Source organism: Electrona antarctica (assembly GCF_951216825.1).
Source record: "Electrona antarctica genome assembly, chromosome: 12".
NCBI lineage: Eukaryota > Metazoa > Chordata > Actinopteri > Myctophiformes > Myctophidae > Electrona > Electrona antarctica.
In genome coordinates this window covers 42,565,666-42,580,026 of record NC_136793.1, presented here as the reverse complement: position 1 = coordinate 42,580,026, position 14,361 = coordinate 42,565,666, and the positions used below count along the sequence as shown (strand labels likewise).

Here is a 14,361-nt window from a genome sequence, read left to right as displayed (position 1 = left end):
CAACACACGTGTGCATTAAATGGCACAGTGCTGCATTGCGAAAAGCTGATAGTTGGCAAAAAGTTAGATTTGAACCTCTCTCTCTCTGTCCCCCCCCCCTCTGTCCCCCCCCCCCCCCCCCCCTCACTCTCTCTCCCCGACAGGGTGAAGTTGAAAGAGGGGGTGACATTTCTCGGGGCTCGGCCCAGCAACCCCACCCAGTGGATGGTAAGCCAGGATGTGAGGAGTGAGGGCCACAGAGTGGTCACCCTCCACTGCCGCAGAAAGGAGGCGAGCTACGATCAGAGGTCAGCAAACCATCTATTCTAATCCCTTTGATTATTTCTGTACATCCTTTATTTGAGCACCTGCTATCAGTGTCTATGTAGTACAGTATGTTCGGCACACACTCTGTCCCTGCTTTGTAACTAAAACAGGTGATGATACACTGTACACCTTTCTTCCTCTTGGCTGGAAACAATAATTATTGACAATATTGACCATCCTCTCTCTCTCTCTCTCTCTCTCTCTCTCTCTCTCTCTCTCTCCCTCTCTCTCATTTAGCATGCATTTTCTCTGCCGGCAAATCCTTGAAGTAATTTTGATCATTTTCTATCTGAAGTCCCATCTTTAAACTAACCTGGCAGATGGGGCAGTGATTGCCAGGATGTAAAGTAAAAGGTTGCCTTATTCATTTCGGCAACCTTTTAGTTTCTGTGTATTTGATGTCATTTTTTCGTTTCTTATATCACAAAAGTAGTGAGTGTAATTTTGCGGATTAAAGACTGATTTGGGGGGTCAAAGAGCTCTGCTTATTTTGGTCCTCAGCTATCATTCCACTTAATATACTGGAACAGAAAAGAATACTTAGAGACTATTAAGTAATTTGAATATGTTGGTCTAGTGATTCTTCTTATTCTTATTCTTATTCTTATTTTGTTGATTGGTGGATTGGTGGATCATAAAAGTTCACGGTGATTGCTACTGATTGCTACTGTATCATGTATCACCAGGAGTTTTAAAAAGACATCCAGAGCGGTTGCTTTGGCTGTTACTGCTGAGATGGAACTTAAGTATGTAACTGTTAATTTGCTGTATTCAAATCGTGTCTCCAGAGCCCACATGTGCATGTACAGTCCTTTTTCTTTTTTTTTTGGCTTTCGCCTTTATTTAAATCTTTTTTTATAGAGGGACAGACAGTAGGCCGACAGGAAATGGGGAGAGAGATGGGGGGGGTGACATGCAGTAAAGGCCGTCGGGATCGGGAGTTGAACCCGTGGTACACTGCCAGACTGGATTACCAGCCAAGGTGCCTGGACCGCTGAGCCACGGCCCAGGCCTGTACAGTACTTTCATCTGACTCTTTCATAACTGGATCACTACATAGGCTACAACTACCTATGCAATTCACAGTCAACACTGTATTCAGACTTTGGTTCTGACCCTCCATTAACATTTTGAGTCTGAAATATTTCCTCTTTCATATAGTATATTATTCTATTTATAGTGACTATTTATAGTGATAGGAATAGACTATGTGACAACCAGGTATAGTCTGGTGACCACCGGAGAGACGGGTGATAGCCGGAATGTAGACGGCACCCAGGAGCAGTATGGGTTGGCGCCCCAGCCTGTGTCTTCCATGAGGAGGAAGCCCAAAAAACCCTCGGGTGAGGCCTTTAGGAGGGCCATTATAACCCACCACTCCTGAATAAGGTGCTTGGTGCTGGGAGACTGGTGCAAAGCACAGGTCCTGGGCCTGGTGAGAGCAGGAGTGGACCTGGTGAGACGCAGGAGGGGCCCGGACAGGAGTCTGAGTGAGAGGTATGACCTTGGGATACATCACTGACGATACTTATTCTTTAGTATAGACAATAATTACAGCAGCCCAAGTGGACTATAATCATCGTGTTTCCAGGGTTGCGATTTCTCAAGAATTGCTTAACCATAGTTCCTGTGGCTGAGGGTCATTATGTGTTTTTGTATGCCATACAACTGCATAGGGGCCACTTGGTACACAGCAGGCAGGCACTCCTTGGAGACATAGAGAGCACAATTTACCTGTCAGTCATTTCTATGAAGTATAGCCATGACAGTGTGGCTGTTATTCTTTTCACCTTGTGAGTCTGTGTGTGGTGTTTACTTTATACTGTATGTCTGCAGGAAGACTTATCTTCGCAACCATGCAAGGTGCAGTCACAAAACTTTACTGGTGTGTAGATCACGATGAAGGCCGAGTTTGAAGAAGGGTGTGGTCCGAGAAAGTGCACCATAAGTAGGCGGTAATCAGATACTGGCTAGCCAATACCTTTTCCATCAGTATTGCTAAAACATGCTAATAACATGCTTCCAGTATTTCTCAGTTAGTGATTAAAAATGGGTATATTCAACTGTTTGACCAGTAAGTACCTCATCAGAACCACTCACCCCCTTGATGGTTCTGATAGTTGAACCTTCACCAAGAGTGATGGTTCAGCAATCTGACTTAAAGGGGCTCCACCATGAATTTGACATTTTTCAAGATTTTTTGTGTTTTTAGGCTTGCCAGTGTATTTTTACACCCCAAAAAGTTTCTTTTTTAAAACAGTCAGACCTTCATTGAGAAATCTGTGATTTTCTGAGTGTCTGAATGGGCGTGTCTGAATGGGCCCTCTCAGATTCTCTCCAAATCAGATTCGGAGACCAATTTGAATAGACCTTTAACTTTGCCTCCACCCACCCTTTAAATCATTGGTATGCATGGATCGACCACGTTGTTTTTAGTCGCACTCGCAGTGTCTGCTGTTTTAGACTGTTGAATAACTCTACAAGTTTCTAGACTCCATATTATCCCAACTAAGGACGAGGACATTAGAACAAGTGGATGGACTATATAGTAAGAGAAATCTATGCAAATCTGGGAACTAAATCGTTACCAAGAAATTTCTTCACCAATGTGTTTCTAAAGATGTCTAATAACATGTACTAAAAGTTTGAAATTCAACTCCTGTGGGAAATTGAGTTATTAGCATAATATGCATAATATGCCCATAACATCCTATATAAGGCAAAAAAGTCCAAATTTCATCATTCTTTAAGTAACATGTGACATATGAAACTAGGGTGTTTGCATGATTCTGAATCCATTCCAAGCATTAGTTTTGCACAAAAAACACTCCTTGGGAGGAAAACGGCCACACAAACGTGATGAGGTCAGCACGTTTGGTCAAGTGGATATGGCCTAATTTAGCCCAAGGGGTGTTTTTTGTGCAAAACTAATGCTTGGAATGGATTCAGAATCATGCAATCACCCTAGTTTCATATGTCACATGCTACTTAAAGAATGATGAAATTTGGACTTTTTTGCCTTATATAGGATGTTATGGATCATATTATGCATATTATGCTAATAACTCAATTTCCCACGGGAGTTGAATTTCAAACTTTTAGTACATGTTATTAGACACCTTTAGAAACACATTGGTGAAGAAATTTCTTGGTAACGATTTAGTTCCCAGATTTGTCAAATACCTGATAAAATGCCCTTACTAATATTTATGTGGGTCGACGAGACGTTCCGCTGACCAAAAAGAATGTGTACGTTTGTGCATATCACTTTTTGCCAGCTCGGAACAGGGGACATGGTAGTAAAGAAACATGGTGTGTTGACCTACAGGCTGTCAGGCACTATGGTTTAAATATGGTGCGTTGACCTACAGGCAGTCAGGCACTATGGTTTAAATATGGTGTGTTGACCTACAGGCTGTCAGGCACTATGGTTTAAATATGGTGCGTTGACCTACAGGCTGTCAGGCACTATGGTTTAAATATGGTGCGTTGACCTACAGGCTGTCAGGCACTATGGTTTAAATATGGTTGACCTACAGGCTGTCAGGCACTATGGTTTAAATATGGTGCGTTGACCTACAGGCTGTTAGGCACTATGGTTTAAATATGGTGTGTTGACCTACAGGCAGTCAGGCACTATGGTTTAAATATGGTGTGTTGACCTACAGGCTGTCAGGCACTATGGTTTCCACTTTCCACCAAGAACATCACTTATATAAAATGTAGGCAATACACTTACACTATACAGGGACCTTGGTTGATTTGGCCATCTTTATAGCCGATGTAAGGTGGCTGGTGATGATAATAAAATAAGGAAATTCGCCGTGTCCCTCCCAAGCTGCATGTCGTTTTCACAGATCCACCAAAGGAATCCTGTAACATACAAGCCCTTTGTAGAGACATATGAGCTCATTTTAATGCTCACAAATAGCAGCAGGAATGATGTTAAATAAAGTCAACCGAGCCGGCCGGGTCCATTATGGTTACAAACGCAAAGTTAAATTATTGAACACAGTCAACGTCAGAATCTAACTCCACACCGTGCTCAAGATCGACAGACAGCCAATTGGCTATTAGCGTGAAATATACACATTTATCATATCTCATATTACATTATACATTATATAGGTAATCTGTAGAGTCACCGGTGGTGGGGAGTTAGATTATGACGGCGGCGGACTGGGAAGTGGAAAACGGTAACCGTGGGTCCATTTGGTTCCTCGTTACAAAAATGTATCGGTTCTTCTGACTATATTTAACATAATTCCTGGCCTGCTATAAATCATATAATTTGAGCATTAAAATGAGCGTCTCTACTCTCTACAAAGGGCTTGCATGTTGTGAGATCCCGGTGACGACTCTGACGAGACATTGAGCGTGGGACAATATTGGCGAATCTAACTAGATTTTTTTTCCCTCATCACCACCACTGGTGAACAAACTGCGTTTGTGTGTTTAGGCTATAGTGCTGTACGAATGAAATGCAGCATAATACAATTAAGGCGGGTTATTTTACTTGTCAAAATGTCACATATACAAAGTTGGGACACCCGAGTGTGAACTGTAAAGAAATTGACCCCGGTCGTCCCATTTTGTAGGCTACCCCGCTAACCACGGGGTTACAAAAACAGACGGCACACTTCAATATATTTGACATAATTCCTGCTGGGATCCACTCGTAATTCCGATGGCTTGTCATGGAGCTGTATGAATAAAACCAAACACTAAGCTAAAACCCTAAATGATTCCGGGGCTCCAGACAACATCAAAGCTGATTGATCAGCTGGCATATCTCTTGAGAGATTCTATTTTACTTTGTCAAACATTTCTGTATTTGCATCGTGAAGAATTTCCTCCTTATCTCAAGTTTCAACTTCCAACACGAAACAAACTTGTGTCGCTTCTTTTTTTTCTCTCCCCACTGTCCACCTCCTCCCACGACGGTTCAATGCCCCCCTCCCTCCACCCCTCCCCCCGAGACTGAGGTGGGCTGGGATAAGTGGTGAGGAGGACAGGGGGCTTGGGTGTGGACATTTTTGGTATTGCAGCTGAAATGGCTTGGAATTGATTGATTGATTGATTGAAATATTTATTAACAGTTTGCAGAATTACAGTACATTTCAAGCACAAACTCAATACAAAGGCTGTTAACTGTGAGTGGACGACCCAATTAAGCATTACACTTGTTTACAATAGGGTCCACCATGTTCAATTCATCAAAACATTTAGAGACGTACAAATAGACACTTCTATATAGACAAAGAACAGAACAGGAATTCATCATAATGGAGGTAAAAAGGGAAAAGAAACATATACAGTGAGGGAAAAGGGGGGGGGGGGGGGGGGGGGGGGGGGGTGGCGGTGGGGGGGGATTTAGATTTTACGGGGGCCAGTTTCGAATTGGTGCCCTTTGAGAGCGGTTTTGAAGGAGTCAAGGGATTCGCATGTCTTAATGACTGTTGGTAGGGCGTTCCACATTTTGGTGGCATAGGAGCGAAAATAATTTAGTCCCTTGTTTGTGCCGAATCTGGGTTGTACATGGTTCGTTGCACTCCCTCTGGTGTTGTGGGTGTGGACTTTGTTAACATTAAGGAAGTATCTAGACAGGTACATGGGTATCTTGGTGGAGTATCGAATCTTGTGGACCAGACCCATTGCAAGATGCTGTACTCTGTCGTCGACCCTAAGCCATTCCAGTCTGTCAAAGTGGGCAGGGGTGAGGTGGGTTCGGGGGGTGAGGCCAAGTAGGAGCCTGACCAGTTTGTTTTGGGAAGTCTGGAGCCTAGTTTTTAGGGCCTTTGAGGTGCTGTGGTACCAGGAGGTGCATGCATAGTCAAAGAAGCCTTGTACGAGGGCTCCTGTTAAGGTCTTCAAGGTGTTTTTGTTGACCAGTGAGGAGATCCTGTAAAGGAATCTTGTTCTTTGGTTGACTTTTTTGATTACGTTGGTGGCCATTTTATCACCGGAAAGATTAGCCTCCAGGATGGAACCTAGGTAGGTAATTTCATCTTTACGTGTGATAACATTGTCACCCACTCTAACCAAGAAGCCATTTGCCTTGCTGAGATTACTATTAGATCCAAAGAGAATGGCTTCAGTTTTTCCCAGGTGTAAAAATAGTTTGTTATCAGCGAGCCAGGTGCAGATTCTACCGAGTTCAGAGCTGAGGGCATTTTCAACCTGCAGTTTGTCCCTGTCCGAGACCAGCAGTGCCGAGTCATCTGTGAACAGGAACAAGTTGCAGTCACAAGCTGAAGTCATGTCGTTTACATATATTAGGAACAGTAGAGGCCCTAGTATGCTTCCTTGTGGAACGCCACAGCTCACTGGGAGGGGGGGGGGACAGTGTTCCGTTCACTTCCACCATCTGTTCTCTCCCCTCCAGGTAGGATTGCATCCAGCTCACTGATGTGCTATCGAAACCAATTGCTTTAAGCTTGTTAACCAGTATGGAGTGGTTCACGGTGTCAAAAGCCTTTTGGAGGTCCAGCATGACCATGCCGCAGTATTTGCCAGCATCCACCTCTTGTTTGATGTGGTCGCTCAAATAGAGAAGGCATGTGTCAGTGGAGTGGGATGTTCTGAAGCCAGATTGGAACTAGTACATTAATTTATTAGTGGCAAGATACTTTTCAACCTGTTCATAGACTATTTTTTCCATCACTTTCGAGATGGAGCTTAGAATAGAAATAGGGCGGTAGTTGCCAGGGTCTAATTTACTCCCTTTCTTGTGCAGGGGGGTTACTTTGGCCAGTTTGAAATCTAGGGGGACCTGTCCCTGTTTGATGGAGAGGTTTACTATGTGGGTGATGATTGGAGCTACAGTATAGAGATGGCTGAGTCTCTGAGAAATTTGGAGGGAATATTGTCATGGCCAGTGGCCTTGTGGGGTTGGAGGGCACTCAGTTTCTTAAGTACCTCATCAGTTGTTACCATAACTAGTTTAAAATCGTCTTTACAAACACATAGGTTTCTGTAGAAGGTTTTAATGTGCTCTACACCAAAGAGCCCAGAGTGGGAGGGCAGATTGTTAACCAGCGTTGTTGCTATGTTTGTAAAGAAGATGTTCAAGTAGTTGGCCACATCAAGCTTGTCAGTGATGAGAGCAGGGCTCGACGCTTAGCATATTTCCAAGTAGCACGTGTGCGACTAAGTTGAAATATCTAGTAGCACACAGGAGCACAATGAAAAGTTATCAAATAATGTGTTTTTGAGGGGCGCTAGCCCCTCCTATATTCAGCTTTAGTCCCCACACGTCTCAATATTTGCCATTGACAATGAACAGAGAAATTAGGTCAAAATTCCGCTAAATATGACGTAAATTAAACATCAAAACATTAAACGCCATTGACATTGAAAGGACAATGTATGTCATATATGTAAACGAGCAAATCAGCTAACCAATCACAGGCAACAGGCATTCTGATTGGCCAGTATGAGATGATTCATGATGATGTATGATGAATGAGCGCCCCTCACTTCACACAGGTGTGATTTTTCTTTAATACAGTGATATGAGGTAGGGGGGGGCAATATGAAAAAATATTATATCACAATATCTTTCAGAAATGATCACAATATTGATATTCATCTGGATTTGTTTGTTTTTATATAATCTATATAATCAATTTGTTTTGATGCTGATAGACTATTAGTTTTTTATGCAAATAGATAGAGGGATAGATGAGATTCGATGCAGGGCGCAGGCTACTCGATGGTGAATTAGTATTGTAACATTCTCCTTGGCTTTGACTGCTTCAGTTCAGACCATCGTACATATGCTATACACCTCGGCGTGGTGGAAGGAGGTGGTGGGGGGATCTTTGCCTTTTTTCCATCGATCGTTATGCAGGCTACTGACTAATATGTATCCAGCCAAGTCGGTCATTCGTATTATCATTTGCGCTCCGCACACGCTTTTGTAAGCGAGGTGCTGAGCGAGGGTTGTTTTGGTAGAATCCGTCCACTCCATGTGCGTGCGCACATGCGCACGCTGTTTCACCCACGTTTGGTTAAAAGTTATATCGAGTGATGTTTGAACATTACACTTTCCAAATAACTTTAGTATTCAACCTGTCGGGGTCCAAGCAACTCCTTCTGTGCCATCTTGCTATCCTGCTGCGTTCGCTCCGCTGCTGACAGGGAAGAGAACTGAGAAGCAACACATGGAGGGGCGGGGCGGTGGGAGCTAAAGGGACAGATCTTCAAATGAACGCCGCATTGAGCCTCGACACGTTGTTAGCTTGTAGATCTGCTCTTTTTGGCGAACGACACCACCGTACTATAGAAATATAAATGTAGGTATAGAACCGTGACTATAGAATGTGCACTTGCTGTAGAGCCTTGTCTTTATCACGATTGAATGGTCAAATTCTGTAGTCGCACCGGTGCTACAAAGTGAACTCGCACGGTGATATTTTAAGTAGCAAATGCGAGTACCTAGTCGCACTGTCGAGCCCTGGATGAGAGTGTCGTTCGCTTTAATGTTTATGTTTGAAAACCTTGTTTTCAGTTTCTGACTGCAGCCTAGTTGGTTGTTGAGTAGCTTCCAGAGCTCTCGAGGATTGTTTTTGTTTTCCTCAGCTTTATTAATAATAAAGTAACTTTTGGCGGATTTGGTCATGGCAGTAACATTATTTCTTAGCTTGTTTCGTTGGGTTTTTAGGTTGTCCAGCTGAGCTTGGAGATCACTGTCGAAGCGCTTGGCAAGCTTTGACTTGCATTTTTGAAATTCAGAGCATTTTTTGTCTCTGGCTTTCGTTGCAGTCAGTATGTCCGAATTCATCCATGGCTCCGAGCGGGTTTTGACCCTGATGGCTCTCAAAGGAGCCATGTTGTTCAGTACTGATGTAAATTTGGTTTTGAAGCCAAGCCAAGCTTCTTCGACAAGTGTGCTTTTAAGCTCATCGGACCAATCCAGACTCTCCAATTCTTGGTTAAAGACCTCACTAGAGTAGGTTTTGAGGTCCCTTGATATGACTGCTTTGTGGCAGCCAGCCTTTAGTTTTTGTTTTTTGCGGGTACAGAATATCATGAAATTATCACTAAGCCCGCATACAATAACACCTTTCTTGGAGATTCTGGATTTGTCCGAGGTCAGAATGAGATCAATGACAGTTTGAGTAGAAACACACAGTGGGTTGGGTAATAAGCTGGCTGGAATAGTTTCCTGAGAGAGAGATGAAAATGAATGATTTGAGTGGTTGTTTAGGCTTCAGTGGGTATAAAGAGGTATTAAAGGGAAACATTTATATAATACATTTGATTTTAAATTCATGGTGGAGCCCCTTTAAGTATTAATTAACATTATCACTGACCTGGCTGTGGCTAGCTGCTACAGAGTTAAGTGATAAGGATTTTGTTTTACAATTAGTTTCAGACTCTGTGTTATTTAATATTTAGTTTGTAATTATGCATTAATACTACTGAAATGCTTACACAGTTGATAACCAATTAATGTAACATTTCATTAGTCATTTACTCATCATTTACTGCTAGAGTTTCTCTAGAACAGTCTGCAGTCTGCACACACTACCAGCGTTTTTACTAATCTTTCAAGACCCACAGAATATTTTGTTCTATGACTATATAAACACCAGCTATCTCAAAAGAAAGAAGAGTGTCTACTTGCATTGGGGGGGGGGGGGGGGGGGGGGGGGTGTTACCCTGTTTGTTCCGTTCTTTAGTTATTGGCAGTTGAATATAGTTCAAAAACTGTCTGGGAACAGAATGCAGAGACAAAAAATATCCTTCTACCCTAATGGAAAGGGGGTACACAAGCACATGGTCGTTTATCCGTTCACCTTCTCCTACCAAACCACTCCGTTAGCACACATCTCTCCATGCACAAAAAATCTTGCACGCCACCCGAATCCATATGCACTACATCGCTTCCCCACAACTGCCATATTTACTGTACAAATATTACTTCTGTCAGACACACTGTTATTGTGCAACATTTAGCTGTGATGCAAATTACATCACAAATTCCTCATTTCCTGCACCCTCCCCTTTCCATCCACTGCGCGCGTGCACACACATACACACACGCATGCACGCGCGCACACACTCACGCGCTCGCACACACATACATGCGCGCCACGCACACACATACACAGGGCGCAGTAGTACGGTATAGCACAGTATGCTACAGTACAGTACGGTACAGTACAGTACGGTACAGTACAGTATGGCACAGTACAGTATGGTACAGAACAGCCCTGTACACTAGGGTACAGCACAGTACTGTACAGTATGGTAAGGCACAGCACAGTACAGTACTGTACAGTTCGCTACAGTCCAGTATGGCACAGTATGGTACAGTTCGGTACAGTATTGTACAGCACAGCACAGTACAGTACGGTACAGTACAGTACAGTACCAAATCTTTAGAAACTGGAATAATACCCAATGACCTTAAAATTGCCAAAGTAGTTCCTGTCTACAAATCTGGAGACCATAGCGTATTTAGTAACTACCGCCCTATTTCTGTTCTCCCTTGTTTCTCAAAGATTCTGGAGAAATTAGTCTTTAACAGAATGATGGAACATCTGCAGGACCATAACATACTGTATGAACACCAATATGGATTTAGGAAAAATCATTCTACAGAAATGGCTATTCTTCAATGATAAAATTCATACTGCATTCAATAATAATGAATACGCTTTGGGAATTTTTCTCGACTTATCTAAAGCATTTGATACTGTTGTTGCGGTCTCCAAACAAAGTATGTATGATAAACAAGTGGCTCAAACTGGAGACCCCAACATAAGGACAGACATCACAAGGTGGACAAGTTAACGGTTTTTATTAACCACTTCCCCACAGGAGTATTAAATCAACAAACAAAATATCAAACAAAACACATGTTACTGTTAGGTACTTTACCAACTCAGGAGAACAAAAGGAGACCTGGAGATGCCGGCCAAAACAGGAGAATGAGGGGGGCCCAGGCCACCCCCTATAGGGACGTCGAAGCCGTTTCCCCCCTCCCCTAACTTAAACCAAATAACTAATAACAACGAAAACTATAACTGCCGGCCATCCCCAGGCCAAACTAAACTAAATTAAGTTTAACTGCAAAGTATTGGCGTGGATTGGGACTGAGCTGTTGCTGGGTCTGTGTCTGCCTTGACACTGAGCTGGCATGGCTTTTATAGCAGAGGGCTGCAGCAGAGGATGATTGGGGAATCTGCTGCAGGTGTGCCAGCCTGGGTGTGTCAGTCTGAGTGGGGAGGAGAGACAAAGATTAGGCACAGACAATGATTGAATGACTTGAGTGTGTGTGTAGGAGCTGCGCACGTTCTCGGCTGCGCGCAACTTAAAGCTTGAGTTTTTAGACAGCTGGTGGATGGAAATTAAGCTCCACCTCCGCTGAATTCTTGCGCGACGGCCAGATTCCCGGAAACGCTCTCCTCCGCTCAAGTCTTCCGCGGAGGTGGAGCTTCTTTTCCATCCACCAGCTGTCTAAAAACTCAGAATTTAAGCTGCGCGCAGCTTAAGAAGTGCGCAGCTTAAGACCGTTTTGCGCTATGGTGTGGAGACGGTGTCAGTGTGTGTGAGTGATGTCATGGCCACACGCAACACTGTTAATTATGATATTCTTCTTCAAAAGTTACTACACTATGGATTTGCTGGAATCACTCATACATGGTTTTTTAATTATATTCATAACCGTCAACAATTTGTTAGCATCAACGGTAAATCATCAGAGAGTGCCTCCTTAAAATGTGGGGTCCCCCAGGGGTCTATACTAGGACCACTCTTATTTCTGATTTATATTAATGATTTGGCTGCGGCTTTGTCCTTCTTGTTTCCTGTACTTTTTGCAGATGATACTAATTTATTTATTTCACATACTGATTTCTCAGCTCTAATGGCAAAGGCTAATCACGATCTTGAAAATATTTCAAAATGGTTTAAATTAAACAAATTATCACTGAACATAAAAAAATCAAATTTTATTATATTTACATCAAAAAATTAAAAGTATTGTAATTCTAACACCTGTCTGTCTATAGGAGATGATCCAATTTCTCAGGTTACATCAACAACCTTTCTTGGTGTAATTATCCATGAAAGATTAAGCTGGACAAACCACATTAGCCATGTCTGTAAGAAAATATCAAAATCTATTGGCATTATTGGCAAATTCCGTAGTCTGGTAAATCAAAACTCTTTACTATAGCTTAATTTATCCATATCTTATATATTGCAATATCATTTGGGGAGCTACTTATAATACTCATCTTCACAAACTCCACATGTTGCAAAAAAGATTCTGCAGGATTGCCACATACAGTGATTGGTCTGCTCATTCTGCCCCTCTTTTCAAACAACAACCAATTTTTTATTTAAATACATACCAAACCTGCAACTTTATCTTCAAAGTATTGTTCCAGCCAGTTTCATTTTCTTTGCCATGTAAAGACTTTTTCCAGTTCAACAGTGATGTGCACCATTTCAATACGAGACAGGCAAATCATTTACATCTCCCAAAGTTCCGAACTGGTCTGTGTCAGTTCTCCATCAGATACAGGGGGGCCCAGCTATGGAACACCTATACAGCAATCTCATCGAATTCTACTTCATTGAAAAACATAACATAAGTTTAGGACCCACTTAATTGACCAGATTACTTAATTACTTAATTATATCTCTTTGTATCATCTCTTCTTTTCTCTAATCATGTAGATAACCTATAATTCTAATCATGTTCTTGTTGTTTTTTTGTTTTGTTCTTGTTTTATATACTGCAACTATGTCTTCTGGATGTTCTATATTTATTGTACAATGTTTCATTTACATAGGTAGAGGCCTCGTATAAGCCCCTTGGTTTTTTTTGCCTCAGCCTAGCACTTTACCCCTCTTATATTTATATGCTCACTGTGTTGTTTTTTATATTGTGCTGAATAAATAAATACAAGTACAGTACAGTACAGTACAGTACAGTACAGTACAGTACAGTACAGTACAGTACAGTACAGTACAGTGGACTACAGTACAGTACAGTATACAGTTCTCATTGCCACATTTGCGACATCCAAGCAACTTGGTATATAGAAACATTGCTACTTGCCATGCTTTCTTTTATACGGAAATAAAAACAAGCAAAACTAAAATTAGGGCCACTCAGCCACTTTGCCAAGTTTGTACTTTCCAAGCAACTGGGCATATGAAAACATCATGGGTTGCCATGTTTGCTTTTCCAGTAAAAAAAACAAAACAGTATCACCCTCCCGCTATTGCCTTCTTCCCATTTGCGACACGTGGCGCTAGGATGAGCAGGCCGAAGGCCCGCGGAATTCTAGTAATATTAGAATTTTAGATTTTAGATTTGTGAACCATATATGTAAAGTTTAGGGAGGTTTAATTTAGCTTCAAGACCTATAATAATATTTAAGTACTAGTCAACAAGGGAGTGTGAGAGGACTGCCCAAATGCGACTTCTCATTGTGTTTATTTCTTGACCTTTAAAACACAACATCTCCATACAATCCTGTCGGCACTGAGGAGCTGACAACACAACTAACATAAAAGGGATCGTTCAGCAGACAGAGCAGCATGAGCGGCATTGCTTGGCAGCTGACTGACTACTCGCCGACAAGAAACATGTGTCCGTTCTACTACTCCTGGACTTAACGGCCGCTTTCGATACAATTGATCACTCAATTTTAATACAACGTCTCGAGCACTTGATAGGCCTCTCAGGCACGGCCTTATCCTGGTTCTCCTCATACTTATCAGGAAGAAGCTATTTTGTCAGCCTAGCCGACTTTGTATCGGACACGCACAATATTGATTCCGGTATTCCACAGGGCTCAATCCTTGGTCCTCTATTGTTCTCCCTCTATATATTGCCGCTGGGAGAACTCATTAGCGCCCTCGGAGTGAATTACCACTTCTATGCGGACGATACGCAGCTGTATCTTTCCGTAGCCCCTGATGACCCTTCTGCCCTTGACCCACTGCTATCCTGTCTGTCCAACATTAAATGCTGGATGAGTGAGAACTTTCTCCAACTGAACGAGGATAAGACAGAAGTTCTTATAA

General features: G+C 42.4%; 1 protein-coding gene across 2 annotated transcripts in view; it reads left to right on the top strand.

The window, feature by feature from the left end:
- The window catches only part of LOC306933386 (transmembrane protein 132C), a 222,321-nt gene that overhangs the window by 111,867 nt on the left and 96,093 nt on the right, over positions 1 to 14,361 (top strand). For both annotated transcript variants that reach the window (XM_079515590.1, XM_079515589.1), the window contains exon 3: positions 144 to 287. In XM_079515590.1, coding sequence (XP_079371716.1) covers positions 144 to 287 — 144 coding nt within the window. The remainder of the gene's footprint in view (positions 1 to 143; positions 288 to 14,361) is intronic.